Below are 14,159 nucleotides of genomic sequence, written 5' to 3'. Positions count from 1 at the left end.
GCCGCACAACCCCGGGGCCCACTTACAGCCTCTCGAGCTTCGGCAGGTGCTGGAAGGCCTCCGGGTCCAGCGTCTCTATCTGGTTGAAGTGCAGGTATCTGTCGGGTTGGAAGCAGAACGCACAGGACTGCAACAACCCGCTGCCGCAGACCCGCCTCTTGGGGTCCAGACCATTTCAAGTGCATGTGTCACCGAGGAATCCCTACGTGTCCACAGCGCATGGCACACAAGAGAAAGCTGAAACTGGGAGACTCGGGACAGGGGCCAGCCACGCATTCTGTCGCGTGGCCTGGGTGGGCACAGCAGGAGTCCCAGCCACACGTTCTGTCCACGTGGCCTGGGTGGGCACAGCGGGAGTCCCAGCCACACGTTCTGTCCACGTGGCCTGGGTGGGCACAGCGGGAGTCCCAGCCACACATTCTACCCACGTGGCCTGGGTGGGCACAGTGGGAGCCCACCCCGTATCACCCCCAAATCTGACCAAACCACACACAGCCACATCCTATCAGCAGCATCTGTACAGAAACCCCAGCCCCCGCAGGACCCAGCAGGGCCAGCACAGGGACGGGGACAGGGGACACGCTGGGGAGGACAGTGTGCGCCCCCAACATCCCCAACACGGGAGCCAGGGCCACACCGCCTCGTCTGAGCCACTGCCTCCTGTCCCACACACAAACTGGGAACAAGCAACGTCCTCTCGTCCTGCACACTCAGGTTTTCCTGGGCAGCACGAGGCGGCCTCAGCCCAGGGCCCCGTGGGGCAGCCCCTGGCCCAGGGAGCAGGGAGGGGCTCGGCTGCACACAGAGTGTGGTTCTCACCGAGGTGCCGCGGGCCACACGAGGAACAGCAGCAAAGCTCAGTGCTTTCAGGTGAAACTCACAAACCCAACACGGTCACCGCATGTCCACTCCCTGGGCAGAACCAGCATGGCGGGGGGAGGGGAGCCCCGAGCCCGTGAGGCCCCTTCCCCGGGGACCTGTGTCAGGGCCCTGCTCACCACGGGCAGGGCTGTGCCACCTGCCCTCAGTGGTGGTCCCAGGGGAGCATGTGACACTGGCTCCTAAGGCAGATGGAGGCAGGCTGAGATGTCCAGTCCCCATCACAGGCCCCCACTCTGTACCGGGCAGCGTGGGGCTCAGAACCGAGACACAGCCAAGCTGGTAGGCCAAGCCCGTTCCTGTCCAGCCAGCCAGGGGATGCGTCCCGGGCTTCATGGGGAGGGTGACCCAGGCCCTGTCCTGGCAGGACACCTGGGGTGTGCAAGGCCCAACGCACAGGGGTTGGTCTTGATCCCTGCCCCTGACCCAGCCGTGCAGGACTCCAGGCACCCCGGGTGTCTCCTCCCAGAGAGAGCTGGCGGTGTCCCAGTAAGTGAGGTCATAGTGAATGCACGCCCCCTCTCAGAGACACTCGGCAGCCCCTGGGCGGCACCCAGGACACACCCACGAGACTTCCCACGCTGGCCGGAGTGGCTGCACAAGAACAGGGCCGGCAGATCCAGTGGAGCGTCCCTCCATGGGGACACCTGGCTTGCGCTCCAGGTGACGCTGCCAGTCTCCCAGAGAGCGCCCTGCCTGGGGGGACAAGTCGTTCCGTGCATCGTGAAGCCAGGGCTCAGCAGGCGACCAGGCTCCTGTGCCAGCACAAGGCAGCGGCCCCCCCGGAACCCCACATCCCGCTCCTGTTTCTGCCAGTTTCCGGCACTTCTCTCCCCAGACCCCAGCCCCTCGTCCTTGCAGATAACCCCGCCTGACCCCCTCAAGCTAGAGCCCGGAGCTGCCGGCTCTGACCACAGCATCACGTGTGTGTCAGGCACAGACTCACCCTCTGTCACCTGCCGCTGCACCCGGCTCCTACCCTCCCCTTCCCTCGACGGCTTCTCCCCACAGCCTCGCGCCTGGGCAGTCAGCAGGGGAAGCCCGGCTCTCCTCTGGAGCCAGGAGCCCCGAGCCAGCACAGGCACATGGCTGGAACTCCCAGTCTGCGCAGGACACGGCAACGCACATGGCCGCAGTGGCAGGGTCACACCGAGGTCCCCTGCAGCTGCTTCCATCCCTGTCCGCTGACCCCACAGGAGGGGGGTCCAGCGTCCCGAGTGCAGGGCGACTGCCTGGGAACAGAGACCTCCCAACCCCCAGACTGCACCGCGAGACCAGCTGACTTCACAAGCCACCCAAGTACGGGGGCTCAGTCACACGCAACAACCGCTAACTGGAACTGCACGGAGGGAAGTGTGTTCTCTCCACATCCGTGCCATCGTGGCTGAAGAGACGAAACCGTGCAAGGGGCCCAGGCCATGGTGCTACCTGCACCCTGGGAGGCGCAGAGCCCGCCGACCTCACTGCTCTCGGTGCCACGGAGCACGGTCGGGGGCGGGGCGCTGCGGCCGCGGCGTGGTCATGCACATGCCCCCTACAGCCCAGCAGTACAGACGTGCATCATGCAAGCAGCACACGAGTCCACCACAGCAACGGGCACGGGAGGGAAGGGCACTTACAGTTGCTCTAGAGAGGAAAGTCCCTTAAACGCTTGCCTGTCAATTGCCTGGATCTCATTCTTGTACAAATAGCTGAAACAAGAAACACGGGCGAATTAGCACACAGACAGGCAAACTCCAGACGGAGAAGGGTGACGTCGACACACGGAGACGGTTTTAGATGAGCAAACAGCATCTGCAGTGGCTGCAGGCGCTCTCGGGGACTCCCTGCCCTCCAACCTCAAGTTCAAGTCCACACCCAGGCCGGGGGCGGGGGGTGGGTCACACCATTGCTCTGTGTGTCAACCGATTCCCCGGTTTCTAGACTGCGGCTTTGCATGACATCTCTGCCCCAAGCCTGCAGAAAATAAAAACTCTTCCTGCACAAATAAGAGGAATACCCTGAGCGCAACCCGCGGTCACAGACACAGCTCCCAAACAGCCGACGGAGCTCAGAGCAGCCCTGAGCAGCCCGATTGGCTCCTGAGCCTCTCTCCACCTGGAATCCCATTCTCCCAGGAAATAGCAAGAGGGGCTGTCACTGCACAGCCGGCCAACTGAAGGCAGCTTCTACGTTTTTAAATGAATACAATCGTTAAAAGAGGAGTCACATGAACATCACAGCTCAAGTTCATGTTTTTCCACACCGTCTTTGGCCACACGTGAGCTCCGTGGCAGTTGAGCAGCCCCCCAGATGCACGGTCTGGTCCCCCACTAAGGAGCCTGCTGAGTCCAACGCAACCCCCCCACACACACACCCAGGACCACAGCTCTCACACAGAGGCGCAATCCCAAAAGGAGCCACAGGGCCGTGCTCAATGGCCACCAGTGCGGAGCGCGGAGCCCCAGGGGCGTGCAGGGCGCAGAGGGCTCCAGGCTCAGAGGTGCTGGGCACAGGTTCCCAGGAGCATGCAGGGCAGAGCCGGCTCCGTGCTCACGGCAGACCGTCGGCCACGTTACTTTTGACAGACCACCAACTTCTGAGGCGGGCAGACGCACAGTCTCGCTCCACACTCCTGGCTCCTGGTTGGGGCAGGAGGCCTCGAATGGATGACCTGGTGTCAGGGTTCCACCTACCCGTGCTGCCACACAAATCCCTTTTGTGCAATGCTCGCTCGCGGTGCCAGAACTTTCACTCCAGCGGGCAAGGTGTTTGACTGCATTTTAACTCATAACTGAGAGCAGGCATGGAGCCTGGTGGCCTGGACACTCATATCCACACCAGAGTGCCTGGGTTCAAATCCTGGCTCCAGCTCCAACACACAGGCTGGGAGGCAGCCATGGTGGAAGAAGTCTTGGGTCCCTGCCACCCACGTGGGAGACCTGGATAGAGTTCCTGGCTATAGCCCGGTCAGTCCTAGCTTTTGTGGGCATTTGGGGAGTGAAGCAGCAACTGAGAGATCTGTCCGTAGGTCTCCCCCTGCCTATCCAATAATCAAACGTAAAGCAAGTAAAACAATATCTGGTGTGCATCGGCCACGTCCAGTGCCACGAGGCACTGAAGCAGTTCTCACTTCTCCCGTGGTGCAGCTGTGCCCAGAGGGCCTCAGCCATCATCAGAAGCCTCAGCACCCCGCCAGAGTCCCGTAGGGACCGGCTGCCGGCACCCACAGCTGGCCTGGCCAGGGAGTTACCTCGCTGGGTTGTACAGGCTAGAGTCCTTGGCAGCCAGATCTTGGGTAAGACATCAACCTCCTGCACCTGTTTCTCCTTCTGCACAGTGGACAGAAGCACCGAGGGGAAATGGACAGACACAAGCGTTTAGGAAAAGCCCAGCACTTCCCGCTGCGGCTTGGGTCATTCCCGAGGTTGGACAGTGTGCAGGTGCCCACGCCCAGGTCAAAGCATCCGCGAGAGCCCAGCTGGAGCTCGTCCTTTCAAAGAACACCAGGTTGGGGGGGGGGGGGGCGCTGTGGTGCGGTAGGCTAATCCTCCGCCTGGGGCGCCAGCATCCCATATGGGCGCCAGTTCTAGTCCCAGCTGCTCCTCTTCCGATCCAGCTCTCTGCTGTGGCCCGGGAAAGCAGTAGAGGATGGCCCAAGTCCTTGGGCCCCTGTACCCACACGGGAGACTGGGAAGAAGCACTTGGCTCCTGGCTTCGGATCGGTGCAGCTCTGGCCGTTGTGGCCACTTGGGGAGTGAACTGACGGAAGGAGGACCTTTGTCTCTGTCTCTGCCTCTCACTGTCTGTAACTCTACCTCTCAATAAATAAATAAAATCTTTAAAAAAAAATAAGAACACAGGCACCGTGTTCACAAAGACTCGGAAGTGTGGCTCTGGGAGCAGAGCCCGCAGTGACCACTTCTACTCATCCAGTGCCTCCTTGTACCGCATCACACGGGTGACCTTTGAGTCCACCTGCCTCGGGAATCCACTCCAGTATCAGGCAGTTAATGGAAGGCGCAGGCCCACCAGAACTCACTCTGGCTCTAGGAAGGAGGCACGATGCTCTTCCGAGACTACACATGGCACTGACTGAATGTAAGGGTACCTCTGAAAAGTTGCAGAAATGCAATTAAAAGATACGTTTACTTTGGTTCAAAAAATAAATCTATAAATCCATGCAAATGAGGGGTCTTCAAAAAGGTGATGGAAACTGTATATTACGGCAGAACTCGGCGTGGATTTTCTAATCAGCACTTATCAAGATGTGCTCCACCCAGGAGCGCCAAGGACATGGAGAAGATACCAGGGATGGCACAGAGCTGGGTGATGGTCCCTCCAGGACGCGCTGGCCAGCTCTGCCCCATGTGCGATCCTGGGTTCCGCGCACGGTGCAGCCCCACCTCACCACCCGCCTCTACCTCGTGCCCATCCCAGGGTGAGGGATGGGAGAAGGCTGGCGCGTGGCTACTCAGTGGGGTGCTCTCCCAGCCAGGGGGAGTCCGGGACAGGCACCCCACACGCACCTCACTGAGACGTCTGCAGGGGGCACAGGGTGCTCGCAGATAACCCAACGCAACCAAGAGGTGACAACAAGGATCACACACACACACACACACACACACACACACAGAGTGACGGCTGTCAGCTGGCTGCATCTCACTCCCAGAATCGAGAGCTCCCTTCTGGATCCTGCACAGCACTCAGACAAGCAAACAACGACCCTCACGGGATTAAGAGGAGACTTGTCTGTCACTTCCAAAGACAGTGACGAGGCTCGGCGCTGCCCAGGCACAGAACCTGAGCTCCAAGCCCGAGGCCAGAAGTGAGGGCAGAGTTCGTCTACACAACATCTTCAAGCACACACGTGGTGGAAATTTTCTGAACAGAGTTAAAGACAGCCTGGAATTGAGAACACCTGGCTGGAATAAAGCCGCTGTCTGCAGCGCCAGCACCCACTGTGGGCGCCAGTTCCAGTCCCGGCTGCTCCACTTCTGACCCAGCGCCCTGCTATAGCCTGGGAAAGCAGTGGAAGATGGCCCCAAGAACCCTCATGCGAGACTTGGGAGAACCCCCTGGCTCCTGGCTTCAGCCTAGCCCAGCCCCAGCCGTTGCAGCCATCTGGGGAGTGAACCAGTGGATGGCGGACCCCTCCCCCGTGTGTGTGTGTGTGTGTGTGTCTCCCTCCATGTAATTCTGCCTTTCAAATAAATCTTCATAAAAAACACATTTTAGACACATCTAAAAACATATCCAAAGGTTCCTTAACACCAAGAAGATGGCTTAGTTTTTAAAACCCACATGAAGATGTGTAGGGTCAGTTAGGACACAGATTTCCAATAAACGTAACGGAGAGAAACCCTGCACCAAGAGGGCTCTCTGGGTGAGAATCCCAGTGCTCCTGACGGGCCTGGAACCCGGCTGTGACCCGAGCAGGACGGACCCCAGAGCAGCGCTTGTGGGAGGCCGTTTTCAAAAGCCTAAGACTAACTTCAACACACAGGGGGCGCCCTAAGTCCTCACACGGTAACCACCACCGATCCTCAAAATCAGAGCACAGTTTAGCTACATAAAAGCAAGGGGGTGGCGAGGCGGCACTTGCAGGAGGGTGGGAGAGCGGGCAGGAGCCAGCGGCTCAGTTGCCCTGCTAGGACTGGGAGCCCTGAGGGCTCACGCCTGGCTCACGGGCTGTGTGTCCCTGCGGGCGGCCGGCCACCTGCTTCCGTCTCCAGCAGAGGCACTGTTGCTCCCCCCCATTTTCAGAGGCTCGGCCTACGTGGCTCAAGGCGTGGCGATGGGACGCGAGGAGTCACAGGGGGAGCGTTTCCCACCTGGGGGAAACACCCTCGGACGGCCGGAAGCTCCCCCAAGCCCACCCACGGCGCGGTGTCTGCGGCCCGGCTGCAGCGCAGTGCAGTCTACTCACAGGTACTTGAGGTTCTCCAGGTCCTCGAAGGCCCCGCCGGGGATCCTCTGCACCTGGTTGTTGTTGAGGAGCCTGCGGAAGGAAGCCCCGTGGAAATCAGGGCAGCATCTCGGCCGTGCGGAGGGAAGGCATCCCTCCAGCCCGCGCCAGGCCGCAGAGCTTGCACGGCACCGCACGGGCGCCGAGGCGGCACACAGCCACTCACGGTCAGCGTGCCCCTCGCACCTCCCTGCAGACACGGCCCCTGCTCCGCCCAAGGCGCCGTGCGAGGACAGCCGGGCCCCGGCACTTCAGCAGGACGTGAGGGCCGCGTCCCCTGCAGCCTGGGACTCAGCTGACAGGCCACTGGTTGGCTCTCGCTCCCGAAGTTCAGTCCTGGCGCAGTGAGTTCTGCAGGTTCCCACAGAGGGTCTGGACCCCGGGGCACAAGAGGACGACTCTGGGTGCAGCCGCACTGAGGGGAAAGGCCACTCTGCTCACCTCGCCACAGAAGAGGTGAGGGGACACCCAGGGGGACACCTGCCCCAGCTGGCAGCAGTGCTGGAGGGGGCTGGCGTGGTGGGCACACACCAGGCCCACCAGGGGTCCAAGCTGGTCCTCGCACCACGTGGGGCCCGGGGCCGGTGGCCGGTGTGTACGATCCACACCTCCCCCACCCACCCCCCTAGGCCGTGGACGCCCAGGGGCCGGCCGATCCCTGTGCTCAGCAGTGGGCTCCCCAGGGAACATCTCCACTTACAGCGTGTTCAAGTTCCTCAGCCGCCGGAACGCCCCCGGCTGGATCTCCCGGATTCTGTTGAAGCGAAGATCCCTGCAAGGAGACAGGAAGGCGTTTAAGGGTGCGGGGCGGCCACGGTGCTCCCACCCGGGCCGCCACTGGGCATCTGCAAAGTGCCGGTGAGGCAGGACGCCACGAACCCCCAGCCGGCCGCACTGCCTGGGCAACCGCGGAGGGAGGCAGCAGCCCGCAGATGCACGGTCCCCACGGCCCCCCTGCTGCACGAGCCGAGGTCCCCGAGTCTCAGCTGGACTCGCACACTTCAGAGCCGGACCGTAGCCTCGGCAAGTGTGTGTGCAGGGCAGGCAGACGGGCTGGGCAGGTCCAGGCACCAGAGCACCAAGGGCCACTGGGAGCCAGCAGATGCCGCAGGGACAGACTGGTCACGGCCTCAGAGGGAACCCGCCACCTGACACCTGGATTCCCACAGCCCCGCGGCTCCCCGGTGCGCACTCCCATGGGTGTGATGGGGCCCAGGCACAGGAGGGCAGCCACGGCCCTGGTGCTGCCATGAGCCAATGATGCCTGGGCCTGGCAGCCAGGCACAGCCAGCAGACCCGGCCTGCTTCATGGTGGCTCCGTCCCTGCCTAGCAACGGACACAACCAAAGTCAGTGCCACATCAGGGCAGAGAGGAGGTGCTGAGGGGCTGGGTGAGGGGCGGGGACGGCACAAAGCTGAGCCGGGCAGGAATCCGCCTCAGGTCCTGGCCTGTGCTCTGGCTCGTGTCTGTCCCCAGGGCTCCTGTGTCGGGCACTCAGTCACGGCTCTGCAGGGTAGGCTGCCGCCTGCAACACCTGCCCCCTGCCGACGACCTGGGGAGCCTGCCCTGCCCTGCCCCTCTGACCCGTTTTCTACTGTCTCTTCTTGAAGAGGCACGCAGGGGTGTGGCTGAACACCTGCCACGCCTGAGCCCGCTCTCCCAGGGCCTGTGTCCCCAGCCACAGCAGTGATGTGGACCCCGGGTCCCTAGGTTGCAGCCCCCAGCCCGTGACGGTGCTGGGTCACTCGGAGGTGATGAGGTTTGGGAGAGGTCCTGAGAGTGAGGCCTGTGACGGGATCCACGTGGGCCTGCGAGGGAGGACGCAGAGGCAGAGCCTGCTTCCCCACGGGCGAGGACACGCGAGTAGGAAGCGACGCCCATGGCCCCTGGCCACAGCCCCCACACAGGCAAACGGGCAGTTGCTTCTCAAGCACTGGTCTGGTTGTGGCCATGGCCACGGTGCAGGCAGGAACACTGTCCCCGTGCCCTCTGCCTGGCCCCGCTGCCCACTGCCACTCACCCCACTCCCCGAGCAGCCTGCCCAGAGGACCCCCGAACCCCCCAGGCGACTGTAAACAGCACGGACCATTTCACATGTTTAAAATCTCCACTTACTTACGAGAGAGGCAGAGAGCGAGCAAGCAGAGAGAGAGAGCATGCACGCGTGCCCCTCCCCGTCCACTGGTTTGTTCCCCAAAAACCCACAACAGCCAGGACGGGGCAGGCCAAAGCCGGAAATGCCACCCAGGTCTCCCCATGGCTGGCAAGGACCCACCTACTACAGCCACCACTGCTGCCTCCCAGGGCGCACGCCTGCAGGAAGCTGGGGTCAGGTGGAGCAGAGGGGGTGCAGGTGTCCTCGCCTCTGGGGCACCTGCCACCCATCGCCGCCGCCGCAGCTCTGGAGCAGTTCCAGGCAGACGTGCCGAAGGCCAGCACCACACACGCCTGCTGGGCGCCCGACCAGCTGCCTATAAGCACAGCCACTTCCCAGGCCGGCTGCCGTCCCAAGCCGACTCAGAGAGCCTTCCAGGGCAGGCCGAGTGACCGCCGCCAATCACATCGGGCACCCATTCTGCGCCCCTGCTCCCCATGATGGAGCCGCACTGAAGTCTGGCAAAGGCCCGGTCATAGAGGCCCAGCTCCCCCTGCGGTGACCAAGCCTCCGAGCAGAGCCGTGGCACTGCCAGATCCCGGCATCCGCCGCCGCCAGCATCACGTAGGGAAAACCTGCCAGGCACCACCCCAGGGACAGGACGGCCACAGCACTGACCCGGCCAGACAAGAGGTGGCACCTCCACTCAGCAGAGAGGGGACGGCGCAGGAGGGCAGGGCTGAGCAGAGCGAAGGGGTTAAGTAACAGAACCAAGAGAGCAAGCCAGTGTTGGCCGGGTAGCCCTGCGGGGGCCCAGAAGCAGGGCCGAGGAAGGCAGACGGCTTCCTGGTGGTCAGGCCACGGACGAGACAGCGCCCTGGCTCCCGAGCCCAGGGGGGCCAAGGCACAGCGCCTGCTGCTCCTCCCAGGCTCTCTCCCCTCAGGTGCACCCAGGCCCCAGCCTGCAGGCCCCAGGAGCCCACTTCCACCAGCCTGTCTTACAGCGCGCGCCCAGCATAGCAGCCTTCCACATGCTGCCCTGCCGGGGTCCTGGGCCTCCTGCAGGCTCCTGCTGGGCCACCATGCCCCGTCCTCCCCCTTAGACCCGTACAGCAAGCAGACTGCAGGATGAGGCACCTGCTCCTGGGCCCAGCAGCACCAGCCGAGGTCCTGCCGGAGCCCAGGGCCCTCCCACATCAGCCAGGCCCAGGAGCCCTGCCCTGGGGACCCCTGGAGCAGAGCAGCCGTTCCTGCTGCAGAGCTGGACAACAGGACCCGGGCTCACTGACCGAGGGCTCGGCTCTGCTGCCAGCATCCAGCAATGAGAGCCTCCGACCTCGGCCTGCTGGACCTGAACGCGGCCCCTTTGGTGAACTGCGAGCCAGTGTATCAGGCTGCCCGGGGATGGGCGGTCGGCCCAGCAGCCGACACCACGTCCCACAGCAGGTGCCTGGGTTGGACCCCAGCTCCCGATTTTACTTCCTGCTGATGCAGACCCTTGGAGCAGGGTGATGGCTCCAGTCACTGGGTTCCTGGTACCCTCCGGGGAAACCTGGGTTGGGTTCCCAGCTCCTGGGACAAACCTAGACCCAGCTGCTGTGCATATCTGGGGAAAGACCCAGAGGATGGGAGCTGTGTGCTTATTTTTTTCTGCCTCTTAAATAATACAAAAATGTTTTTTGAAAAATCAAGCTGTGGGACCAGTGCTGTGGTATAGTGGGTAAAGCCGCCATCTGCAGTGTTGGCATCCCATGTGGGCGTTACTTCTAGTCCTGGCTGTTCCACTTCTGACCCAGCTCTCTGCTATGGCCTGAGAAAGCAGTGCAAGATGGCCCAAGTCCTTGGGCCCCTGCACCCACGTGGGAGAGGCCCCTGGCTCCTGGCTTCGGATCTGCACAGCTCCAGACGTTGTGGCCATCTGGGGAGTGAACCAGTAAATGGATGACTTTTTCTTCCTCTCCTCGCCTCTCCTCTCTTCTTCTCTCTCTGCCTCTGCCTCTCTGTAATTTTTTCAAATAATAAGTAAATCTTTTTTAAAAAAATCACACGTGGGGCAGGTGTTGCTGCGGGTTAAGCTGCCACCTGCAACACCCGCATCCCATGTCCGGCGCCGGTGTGAGTCCCAGCTGCTCCATGTCCAGCCCAGCGTCCTGCTGCTGCACCCGGGAAGGTGAGAGATGATGGCCTGAGCACCTGGGTCCCTGCCACCACATGGGAGACCCAAGTGGAGCTCCCGGCTCCTGGCTTCGGCCTGGCCCGGCCACAGCTGTTGTGGGCACTTGGGGAGTGAGCCAGCAGACGGAAGATCCATCTCTTGCCCCCCTACCCCGCCCCCATCACGCTGCCTTTCAAATAAATAAATTGTTTTGAAAAAGCCATTCTTTACTAGGTTGAGTTTGGTTCAGCTGATGCTTGTAAATCCTTTTCTCACAGAAGTACATTGGGGGCCAGCGCTGTGGTATATTCAGCTAAGCCTCTGCCTGCAGTGCCGGCATCCCATATGGGCGCTGGTTCGAGTCCCAGCTGCTCCACTTCTATCTGGCTCCCTGCTGATAGTCTGGGAAAGCAGTGGAGGATGGCCCAAGTGCCTGGGCCCCTGCATCCACACAGGAGACCTGGAAGCAGCTCCTGGCTTGATGGGCCCAGCTCCGGCTGTTGCAACCATCTGGGGGTGAACCAGCGCTGGAACACCTCTCTCTCTGTCTCTAATCTGCCTCTCAAGTGAATAAATAAATCTTAAAAAAAAAAAAAAAAAAAAAGGAAGTACTTTGAATTAACAGCCCCTCCCCCACAGACTCTTTCCATCACTGATTTTTAAAATGTAACTCAACTCGATTCGGTATTTGGCAAGCAGCTCTGAATAAACAGGAAGTCATGGCTAGAAATCATGGGATATTTATACATGATTTTTATAAATTCAGTTTTATGCTTGTTCTCATGTCTATATTCTTTTTCACAAATAATTCAAGAAAGTATAAAAAATGCACGGGAAAAACAGTGTTTAGAGTATTAGGAGGAAGGGGAAAAGGCGGTCAGGGCAGGAAGAGAAAGGTCAGCAGGTGCTGGAGGGGGACAGGTGGCCCCAGGCATCCAGCAACCGAGGCCTGGACACAGCTGACCCAGGACAAGAACCACGAGACCCCCTGCGGCCCCAGCCAAGCGTGCAGGGGGAGGGAAGCATCCACCCATGGGACCCTCGCCAACACCTAGCACCCAACCCTACTGACCCTACACGAGGCCTGCCAGCCGACCTGCACCCTCGTTCTGCTGACGCACTCCTGGCCAGCCCCCAGAGGTCTCTCTGGACACTCGAGCATCAGCAGATCATAACGGGCATGTGCTCCTTTGCCCAAGTTAGAAGTCAAAGCAAAACCCAGAGCACAAAGCAGAAAACAAGGCGAACACGAAGAGCAGGAGGGTCGGGGCCACAGCCCGGCTCGGTGCTCACGGACACGGGGCCGCTATGGTCCCTGCACACACAGTACCCGCAAGGCCCCGGCCTCTGCTCGGCAGGTCAGGGGCCCAGCCACGCATCTGCATGGAGGCCAGGGGCCCTTCTAGACGACCGAGGGCAGCAGCCCAGGGCTGACCTCCTCTGCCCATGACCACCGACAGCCCCAGCATGCAGGTGTCCCCGTCTCTGTGACTGGCCAAAGACAGCCGACGTGGGGCCCCAGGAACACCACTTCGTGGGCCTTTTCCAAAGGCCTGAGGCCAGGCCACTGGGGCGTGGGCAGGAAGCACACACCAGGGGCCAGAAATCCCAGGGGTGGGCCTAGGCCCAGGTGGCTGACCACTGCACCCACAGCCTCCTTCTCAGGGAGACAGGTACAGAAGCCTAGTTGGCTCAGGACTTGTAAAGGGGAACAATGCGGAGAGCAAGCTGTGAGTGTGCACGGTTGTGTGCACACGTGACGTGAACACACAGACACACATGATGCATGGACACAAGCACACATGATGTAAGTATGTATACATGCACAAAATGTGTGCACATTATGTAAACCTGCAGTACAGATGTATGATGCAAACACAGACATGCACACATGTACACATGTGTGATGCAAACACATGGATAAGCACGTGATGTAAACACAGATAAGTATGCACACACATAAACACACACATGATTTAAACACATGGATGCATGTGCACAAGATGTAAACAGATGTCTGTGTACTCGAACACACATGAACGTGTACAAACACAATGTAAACAGACATGGGTGTGTATGTGTGGGCACAGTGTAAACAGCATGGACATGGGCACACGTGTAAACACACGTGGATGTACACACACACTCATGATCACAGGCACACAGAGTAAACACAGATGTGAGCTGACACGCGTGTGTATGTACACACAGAATGTAAACACATGGCGCACAATGCAGACATCCTGAGCTGTGGCCGTCGTATTATTCAGACTGTTGTCCAATGCGGCACTGACTCAAGGTACGTTTTTAATCTGCGATGTCTTCTTAAAAATCAAACGAGAGAGACCTGCACTGTAGGTGTGGCTTTCAGCACAGGAGAAAGTGAGTTTCTCTGGTCACTGGATTCAGAATGCTTAGGTCGGCTCTCGAGGTTGATGAGAGCACGGACCACGTTCCAAAGGCATGTCAAAGGAAAACCCCGGTAGACATGCTTGCTTGCTTTCTGAACACATTCCTGTTCATTATCCAACACGTGCACTGCCTGGACTGATGGAATGACGCAGGACGGCCCCCGGCAACGGACTCAGGCTTCCTGCAACTCTGCCTCTTCTCCGAGTGGCAGATAAACTGTTCACGTGCCTGAGCCACCTGGGACCGTCTCACTGCCCTCTGCGGCCTGAACGTGCCTGTCCCCACCCCCCAGGTCCTACCCTGGAGCCTGGGGTGTGGATACCCAAGGCGCTGGCGCGGAGATGGGCGTCCAGGGGGAGGCGAGGTCTCGAGAGAGTAGCCTCAGAGGAGACGAAAGCTCGTCCCCTCATCCTCCGAGGCCTGCAGCCACAAAGCAGCCCACCCCAGAGAAGCCAGCTCTGCTCTGACCTCCTGCACAGAGAAGGACCGCCTGCTGTCCACGCCTCCAGTCCCCACGTCTCTGTAAAGCCACCTGAGCGACAGGCAAGTCCCCCAGCAAAGTCCCCTGGTGACACAGGCAGCCCACTCGGGATGGGGGGTTGACTATCACAGCAGCAGGTGAGGCAGGGGCTGGTCACACCCAGCTGGTCACACACATAGCGAGAAACCC

General features: G+C 60.6%; 1 protein-coding gene across 6 annotated transcripts in view; it reads right to left on the bottom strand.

Moving 5' to 3' along the window:
* The window catches only part of PXDN (peroxidasin), a 74,391-nt gene that overhangs the window by 34,083 nt on the left and 26,149 nt on the right, over positions 1-14,159 (bottom strand). For 5 of the 6 annotated variants that reach the window (XM_089327883.1, XM_089327884.1, XM_070069761.2 and 2 more), the window contains exons 2-5: positions 7,527-7,598; positions 6,788-6,859; positions 2,499-2,570; positions 27-98 (exon numbers count right to left, since the gene is read on the bottom strand). Coding sequence is in view for 2 of the 6 variants with exons in the window: in XM_070069761.2 (XP_069925862.2) it covers positions 27-98; positions 2,499-2,570; positions 6,788-6,859; positions 7,527-7,598 (288 nt within the window). In the remaining 4 variants the exon portion in view is untranslated. The remainder of the gene's footprint in view (positions 1-26; positions 99-2,498; positions 2,571-6,787; positions 6,860-7,526; positions 7,599-14,159) is intronic. The other variant, XM_070069762.2, reaches the window with a different exon arrangement.

This window comes from Oryctolagus cuniculus, chromosome 2 (genome assembly GCF_051225735.1).
Source record: "Oryctolagus cuniculus isolate XC-2025 breed Fujian yellow rabbit chromosome 2, ASM5122573v1, whole genome shotgun sequence".
Classification (NCBI taxonomy): domain Eukaryota; kingdom Metazoa; phylum Chordata; class Mammalia; order Lagomorpha; family Leporidae; genus Oryctolagus; species Oryctolagus cuniculus.
Note: the sequence above shows the minus strand (reverse complement) of the source record. Positions and strands in the feature narration are given on the sequence as shown.